At 40.6% G+C, this 8,924-nt stretch overlaps 1 protein-coding gene across 2 annotated transcripts in view; it reads left to right on the forward strand.

Annotated features, from left to right (window-relative positions):
* GLRX3 (glutaredoxin 3) overlaps positions 1–8,924 on the forward strand; it is a 43,425-nt gene that overhangs the window by 6,067 nt on the left and 28,434 nt on the right. For both annotated transcript variants that reach the window (XM_011941958.1, XM_011941957.1), the window contains exon 2: positions 2,399–2,507. In XM_011941958.1, the coding sequence (XP_011797348.1) occupies positions 2,399–2,507 (109 nt within the window). The remainder of the gene's footprint in view (positions 1–2,398; positions 2,508–8,924) is intronic.

Below are 8,924 nucleotides of genomic sequence, written 5' to 3' on the forward strand. Positions count from 1 at the left end.
TAGTCTTCCAGTACCGCCTAGGACCGCTTCTCTGCTTCACTACATGAGTTCCTTCTCCTCCATCTGTCCTAACTGAATGTTGCTAAGCCCCCTGAGGCGCTGACCTCGGGTCTCTTCTGTGTCCCTCTGTATCCCTTTGCAGGTTGGTGCTGGCACTGTTCCTTTCTTGATTCCCAAATCTGTATATCAAGTGTAGACTTCTTCCCTGAGGTCTAGACATCATACTAACAGCCCATTAAACTTCCTTTCCTCAGGTTGGCAGCTTCTGCACTATGATTTGAGGCATAGTTTCGCCACTAGCTGTCAGTCTCTAAGCCAGAACTTGGAGCCAGCTGTAGACTGCCTCATCTGTCACCAAATCCTGTCCTTTCTACCTTCAAAATCCTCATGCTGCTCTTTGCTTCTGCTTTCCTGACACTTTATTGTAGGCTTATTCTCTTCTCACTGGTATTATTTGATCGGTTTTTACAGTTTGTTATTCCTTTCTTTACTCATAGGTTAGTTGTCCTTGTTTCTTTTTGCCATGGAACATATTTCTGTTTGTGATTTTTCAGTTTTTTTTTTGGGAGGTGGTATTATGTTTGAACAGAATTCCATAAAACTGAAGGATTTATTAGTTGGATATGACCATAGATATCTTTGCCAAGATAATTTTGTATGAAAGCTAACTAAAGTAGATACTGAGTTATTAATCTATTCTGTGTGTTCATACTATAAATGTTTAGAAATTTTTTATTATTTTTTTTTAATGGATCTTACTCTGTTGCCCACACTGGAGTGTAGCGGTACGATCATAGCTCATTGCAGCCTCGATCCCCTGGGCTCAAGTGATCCTTCCACCTTAGCCTCCCAAAATGCTGATTACAGGCATGAGCCACCTTTCCTGGCCTATAAAAATCTTTTTTTTTTTTTTGAGACAGAGTCTTGCTCTGCTGCCCAGGCTGCAGTGCAGTGGTGTGATCTCAGCTCACTGCAACCTCTTGCCTCCCGGGTTCAAACAGTTCTTCTGCCTCAGCCTCCTGAGTAGCTGGGATTACAGGCATGCATCAACACACCTGGCTAATTTTTTGTATTTTTAGTAGAGATGAGGTTTCACCATGTTAGCCAGGCTGGTCTTGAACTGCTGACCTCAAGTGATCTGCCTGCCTCGGCCTCCCAGAGTGCTGGGATTACAAATGTGAGCCACTGTGCCTGGAAAAATCTTTTGTAGCATAAATATTAAAAAGTATAAAAGAATGTCTTTGTGAAAAGTAGTTCTGTTCTTTTCCTCATTTTCCACTGGCATGCCTTCATTTTCAACACTTACTACTGTTTCTATGGTCACGGTTGTGTCTCTTCACTATACCACATTAGAAAAGTAAATAATGATATTACTAGTAATAATGTGTCTACAACCATTTTTCACAAACATTGTGCCATTAATACGGAAATTCAGTTTCCACTTTGCCCAGGGGTCTGAAAATACAGTTGATTTACCTGGCTTTTTGTTTGTTTGTTTGTTTACTTTAAGTTCTGGGATACATGTGCAGAACGTGCAGGTTTCTTACATAGGTATACATGTTCCATGGTGGTTTGCTGCACCTATCAACCCATCATCTAGGTTTTAAACCCTGTATACATTAGTTATTTGTCCTAATGCTTTCCCTCCCCTTGGCCCCTACCCCCGACAGGCCCCGGTATGTGATATTTCCCTCCCTGTATCCATATGGTCTCATTGTTCACCTCTCGCTTATGAGTGAGAACGTGCAGCATTTGTTTTTCTGTTCCTGTGTTAGTTTGCTAAGAATGGTGGCTTCCAGCTTCATCCATGTCCCTGCAAAGGACATGAACTCATTCCTTTTTATGACTGCATAGTATTCCATAGTATATATGTGCCATATTTTCTTTATCCAGTCTATCATTGATGGGCATTTGGGTTGGTTCCAAGTCTTTGATATTGTAAATAGTGCTGCAATAAACATATGTATGCATGTGTCTTTATAGTAGAATGATTTATAATCTTTGGAGTATATACCCAGTAATGGGATTGCTGGGTCAGATGGTATTTCTGGTTCTAGATCCTTGAGGAATTGCTACACTGTCTTCCACAGTGGTTGAACTGATTTACACTCCCAACAACAGTGATTTGCATGACTTTTAATTGATGTGGATGAATATTCAGATCTACTTCAAATGGGCTTGACTCAAGATGCCATTGACTTGAAAATTTATCTGAAAGTCTCAAGACCTTGCAGAGTGCTTTTACATTCCAGTGTTGTATACAACAAAATTCTAGCAATATGAAAAACTTCAGGCAGTTCTTTTAAAGTTTTTTTTTTTGGTAATTTAATCTATATCAGTATTTGTTTATTTCCAAAATTGGTATAATTTTAAATCAGTGCATTTAATTGATTTACAGATCCCTCCTTGTGGTCCATTTCTGGGCACCATGGGCTCCACAGTGTGCACAGATGAATGAAGTTATGGCAGAGTTAGCTAAAGAACACCCTCAAGTTTCATTTGTGAAGGTATTTATATTTCAATGTCATGTCTTTTATGAATTTAATTCTGATTTATGGGTTAGATTAGGGCTGGGCGTGGTAGCTCACACCTGTAATCCCAGCACTTCAGGAGGCTGAGGCGGGCATATCACCTGAGTTCAGGAGTTTGAGACCAGCCCGGCCAACATAGTGAAACCCTGTCTCTACTAAAATACAAAAATTAGCTAGGCGTGGTGGGGGGATGGTGCCTATAATCCCAGCTGTACGTGAGGCTGAGGCAGGAGACCCTTTTGAACCTGGGAGGCAGAGGTTGCAGTGAGCCGAGATTGCGCCACTGCACTCTAGCCTGGGTGACAGAGCGAGACACTGTCTCAAAAAAATACATAAATAAAATCAAAGATTAGATTTTATTAACTAATATAAAGATGGAGTGGTGTGGAATTCCAAATATCTGTGATTGATGTGGGATCTGTTATTTTTGCACATTATTCTTAAAAATCTTAAAATAATTTTTCTTTTCTTTCTTTTTTTTTTTTTTGAGACGAGTCTTGCTCTGTCACCCAGGCTGGGGTGCAGAGGTGCGATCTCGGCACACTGCATCCTCTGCCTCCCTGGTTTAAGCGATTCTTCTGCCTCAGCCTCCTGAGTAGCTGGGATTGCAGGCACCCACCACCACGCCCAGCTAATTTTTTGTATTTTTGGTAGACAGGGTTTCACCGTCTTAGCCAGGATGGTCTCGGTCTCCTGACCTCGTGATCTGCCTGCCTCGGCCTCCCAAAGTACTATGATTACAGGCGTGAGCCACCACGCTTGGCCAAATGTACACTTTTCCTCGATCATCCTCGGGTGTGGGGCGTGACTACCAAACGTCAAGGTGGCTGTGGGCTGGAGTTTTGGAGAGCACAGGCAGATGAGTTAGTTCCCTGTGGGTAACTGTGGTTTTAAGACATTTAAAATAGTAACACAAATTATGTCATGGAAAAGCTAGGTGGAAATGCTGTGGAAAATAGTTCAGGAAAGGGTATGTAAATGCTGCTAGGGACCAGGGAACAGGAAGTTGCTATCTTGGTTTAGATGAAGGCAGACAGACCTATGGGAGAAGGTGAAAGTCTTTCTAACCTGTTCAGAATGCGGAGGAAGAGGGAAGCCAGTCAGTCTCTTCCTTGCCTCTTTTGTTTTTCACTCTGGTTTGTGTGCTCCTACATTCCTGCTTCTCTCTTGAGTGGATAAGTACTAGAAAAGCCATAGTTGTGACTGTGGATTAACTCAACTGGTTTAGCACATTAAAGATATTATTCAGGACTTAGTACTGGTTTAGGCAACAGGGCCAAAATATGTGTTGAAAGTCTTAGAAATGAATTATCAGGAGGGGAAGTGCACCTTGTATTCCAAAGCCTGAATCCTTAAGATTAAAAAAAAAATGAAAAACCAAAGTCTTATTTTTTAAAACAAGAGTCTGTGAGTTCAGAGTACATGTTACCCAATATACTCTTATATGGGGTTAAAAATAACATCAACTGTATTGGTTTTATGTCTCTTTTTATGTAAACTGAAAAGAGAATTCTGACAGGATAATTCATTCATGTAGTAGGTGATAAAATTTTCAGGTAGCTTCTGTAGAAATAAGTTTGCTTTGAATAGGTATTGTACTCAGATGGCTCAAAATTCCGAACAGTATAGAAAGGTATCCATTGAGAAGGCTCACCCCATTCCTCCGTTGTCACCCTTGTGTCCCACCACATAAGTAACTGCTTGTATTAATGTTGTATGAATCCTTCTAGTGTTTCTTTATGCAAATAGGGCAGATGTGAATATAGTGATTAGCTTTTTAAAATTTAAGGGCTTATTTAAAATTCCAATGAAATGTATAATGTAACTTTAGAGTGTAACCCTAAAATGTTCAATATAAATAATAGAAGGGGGTCATTAAAACTGCATGTTTGGTCAGTGATAAAAGATAATGATTACAAGTGAAATGAATGATTAAACATTTCAATCATAAGATTAATCGAGATGATGGTAATTGTTCTAAGTCTGCTTTTATGTGTATCATGTTACTGGTTTAGGTAACACATTGTTCTTAGCTGCTATCTGAATGATTTATTTAAAGTGACTATAGAATTACTTCTCACATTGGTACCAGACTTGGCAGTGAGATTTTAAGTTGTTCACGTGCTTAAGTATCTCTGTGAGCCAAAGGTTGGAGGAGCCCTCAGCGATTTTGGGTTGTGGGGGATACCTGAGCCTGACTGCACCTGCCACTCATGAGGATGATGACAGCGTAAGATTGGTCATTCTTCCAGGAGTCATCACTTTATGGAAATTCACTCTATAACATAGTTTTTCTTTCATTAGCCATCATTAGGGGCAAAGGTAATTTGCATGGCATTTGTAAGGTAGCTAATTAAAAGGCACTGGCTGAACAGTAGTAAGTAAAAGAGAAGTAGAATGAGATATCATTGGTCTTTCCCAGTAAGAGAGGCATGCAGGCTGGGCGCCATGGCTCACACCTGTAATCCCAACACCTCTTGAGGCTGAGGTGGGAGGATTGCTTGAGGCCAGGAGTTCAAAACCAGCCTGATGCACATAGCAAAACCATCTCTACACGAGAAAAACTAAAAAAGTTAGCTGTGCATGTTGGTGTGCACCTGTAGTCCCAGTTACTCGGGAGGATAAGGCAGAGGATTCCTTGAGCCCAGGAGGTCTCAAGGCAGTCACACCACTGGGTGACATAGGGTGAGACCATGTCTGAAAAAAAAGGAATGTAGTTCATTTTAAAACTGCTTTCTTTTTGTTAATGAGAGTTTTTGGGAAGTTCTAGAGTATGAACTAATGTTCTTCTACTTTATCTTGTGTCTATTTGATTTCTTAGTCTTTTTTTTGGAGACAAGGTCTCACCGTTATTACCCAGGCTGTAGTTCAGTGGTGTGATCTTGGCTCACTGCAGCCTCTACCTCCCAGGCTCAAGCAATTTCCCCACCTTAGCCTCCCGAATAGCTGGGACTGCAGGTGTGCACCACCCTGCCCAGCTAATTTTTGTATTTCTTGTAGAGATACAGTTTCGCCATGTTGCTTAGGCTGGTCTTGAACTCATGGACTCAAGCAGTCTGCCTACCTTGGCTTCCCAAAGTGCTGGGATTACAGATGTGAGCCACTTTGCCCTTCAGTCTTTTTTTTTTTTTTTTTTCAGATGATAAAATAATTTGGCATTTTTGGCTTGTAAAGTAAAGGGATCATTCTTTTTTGTGACTGGGATTTATAAAACATTTAAATAAGTGATCATAAACTAGATATTTTTTAACAGATTGTAAACTTTTGTAACTATCAATAATTTCTTGTTTTGTAGGAGCTGGTAAAATAGAGTTAGAAGACTTAGTCACCCATTTTTGGTCAGAGTAGTTAGTTTGTGCTCATTGGAATTGAATGCTGAAGGACAAGGTTTTCATATTTATGGCATCTGAATCCCTCATTCTCTATATTGATGATATGGTCGTAAAGTGTATTTGAGGTGGGGCAGAGTGGTTCACACATGTAATCCCAGCACTTTGGGAGGCTTCTTTGGGAGGCGTGAGTGGGAGGATTGTTCAAGGACATGAGTTTGAGACCAGCCTGGACAACATAGCGAGACTTCATCTCTGCAGAATAAAAATTTAAAAAGCTAACTGTGTACACCTGTTGCCCCAGCTACTTGGGAGGCTGGGGTGGGAGGATTGCTTAAGACTAGGTGTTAGAGGCTGCAGTGAGCTATGATTGTGCCATTACACTCCAGCTTGGGTGACAAAGTGAGACCTTGTCTCTTAAAAAAAAAAATTAAAAGTGCATCTGTACTCCTTCTGGGTGCTGTGTTTATAATGGGTGGTGTTCCATTTACCTGAGTCACTGCCATGTATAGTGGGCTCTTCTGGGCTCCATCCTGAGGCTGTCACACCTCCAATGGCACAGAAGAGATGATGTGGTATTTCTGTCACTAAAAGGAGTTCAAGACCAGCTTGAGTAACATGGTGAAACCCTGTCTCTACTAAAAATACAAAATTTAGCCAGGTGTGGTGGCGCACGCCTGTCATCCCAGCTACTCAGGAGGCCAAGGTAGGAGAGTCACTTCAACCCAGCAGGCGGAGCTTGCAGTGACCGGAGATCGCGCTACTGCACTATAGCCTGTGCAACAGAGCGAGACTTCGTCTCAAAACAGAACAAAAAAGTCTTAGAGAAACCTTACGTTTATTCAGAATAAAATGAAATACTTAAAATGTCTTAATGCCTTTTATTTTCAAATTCATAGTCAGTACCTTCTCTCATACTGATCCTTGTTTGTGTCTTTACCTAAAATAGGAGTACACCTTTGTCATTTAATTAATTGTTTGATAGAATCTTCCAAAATATGGTATGTGGCAGAGGGGATGGGAGAGAGGAAGAATAGCACAAGGCTTTGTTGGGTGCCTGCTGCTGGTTGTATTTGCGATCCAAATCAGCTATTTTGTATGAAAGTTTAGCTATTTTTTCCTGTAGCTTTTTGTTTGTCTCTGAACTTAGTCTGTGCCGTGGGTTGCTTGGATCAGGAAATGCCCTATATTTTTGTCTGTATTGTCATTCAATTCATCTTTTCGTTGCCTGCTTGACTAGATGTGAGATACTTGAGATGGGGACCTTTACCTTATCAGGTTTTCATTAGTTAAAAAAAAAAAAAAAATAATATAATAGGGCCAGGCACGGTGGCTCACGCCTGTAATCCCAGCACTTTGGGAGGCCGAGACGGGCGGATCACGAGGTCAGGAGATTGGGACCATCCTGGCTAACATGGTGAGACCCCGTCTCTACTAAAAATACAAAAAAAAACCCAGCCAGGTGTGGTGGCACGTGCCTCTATTCCCAGCTACTCGGGAGGCTGAGGCAGGAGAATCGCTTGAACCCGGGAGGCGGAGGTTGCAGTGAGCTGAGACCACACCACTGCATTCCAGCCTGGGCAACAGAGCAAGACTCCGTCTGAAAAACAAAGAAAAAAGATGACTTGCTTTTGTTTGGGTGGCTCCTGCTTTCCATGCAAGCCTTGCTGATCCCACTTGCAGCTTAGTACTCTCATCCTGCTAGGCCGTGGTCTACTCATTTTACCGTATCATGTGCTTCAGCGCAAACATTCTCAAAGTCAGACTTACCAACTGGCTGGTTGGTGAGATTTTGTACTATTGTATTTCATTTGACATTAATTTTGTTTGTATAGTAGCTGCTGTACTTGCGTTTTATGTTGACTGTAATTTAAAATATACGATCAAGGTTATGGAGGAGTTATGTATTTAAATGTATTTTTGCTTCTTTAAAAACAAGAATCTTTATAGTTTATTCTTATTTTGAAAGTGCGACTCTCAAAGATACAGATTGCATTGTTGAATTTCTAAAGGTCTGTACAATCATAAATGTAAATGTAGTTTATGTTTAATTTCTGAGTGTATAATTATTGTATGTAAACAGATAGTGTTGGGCAATCTTCTGAAGGATACCAACTAGGTGTATAACCAGGTGCACGCTAACTAGTGGAATTAAAAATTTTCAGTGTCACAGAATGTTGGCCAATTTATTTGGCATCTTAAGAGAGCATATGTTGGATTTCATTCTACAGGAAGGAACTCTAAAATTGCTTCTCAGATAATTCTGGTAGAATTGTTAAATCTTAAAAAGACTGTAGGTTTTTATCTGTGCTATCTTGGTAATTTAAAAAACCCACAATTAACATGGTTTTATTAGCTGTTTCTGGGCTAAGTTTGGTGAAAGTCTTTAAAGAAGTTATCAAAACTTTTTTTAAAAAAAATTATTATTATACTTTAAGTTCTAGGGTACAGGTGCATAACATGCAGGTTTGTTACATAGGTATACATGTGCCATGTTGGTTTGCTGCACCCATCAACTCATCATTTACATTAGGTATTTCTCCTAATGCTATCCCTCCCTGAGCCCCCCACCCCCAGCAGGGCCCTGGTGTGTGATGTTCCCCTCCCTATGTCCATGTGTTCTCATTGTTCAGCTCCCACTTATGAGTGAGAACATGTGGTGTTTGATTTTCTGTCCTTGTGATTGTTTGCTGAAAATGATGGTTTCCAGCTTCATCTATGTCCCTGTAAAGGACATGAACTCATCCTTTTTTTAGTATTCCATGGTGTATATATATATGTGCCACATTTTCTTTATCCAGTCTGTTATTGTTAGTTTAAACTCTGTTTTATCAGAGACCAGGATTGCAGTCTCTGCTTTTTTTTGCTTTCCGTTTGCTTGGTAGATCTTCCTCCATCCCTTTATTTTGAGCCTGTGTTTGTCTTTGCATGTGAGATGGGTCTCCTGAATACAGCACACTGATGGGTCTTGACTCTTTGTCCAATTTGCCAGGCTGTGTCTTTTAGTCTTTTAATTGGGGCATTTAGCCCACTTACATTTAAGGTTAATTTTGTTATGTGTGAA

This window comes from Colobus angolensis, unplaced genomic scaffold (assembly GCF_000951035.1).
Source record: "Colobus angolensis palliatus isolate OR3802 unplaced genomic scaffold, Cang.pa_1.0 Scaffold204, whole genome shotgun sequence".
NCBI classification, from domain to species: domain Eukaryota; kingdom Metazoa; phylum Chordata; class Mammalia; order Primates; family Cercopithecidae; genus Colobus; species Colobus angolensis.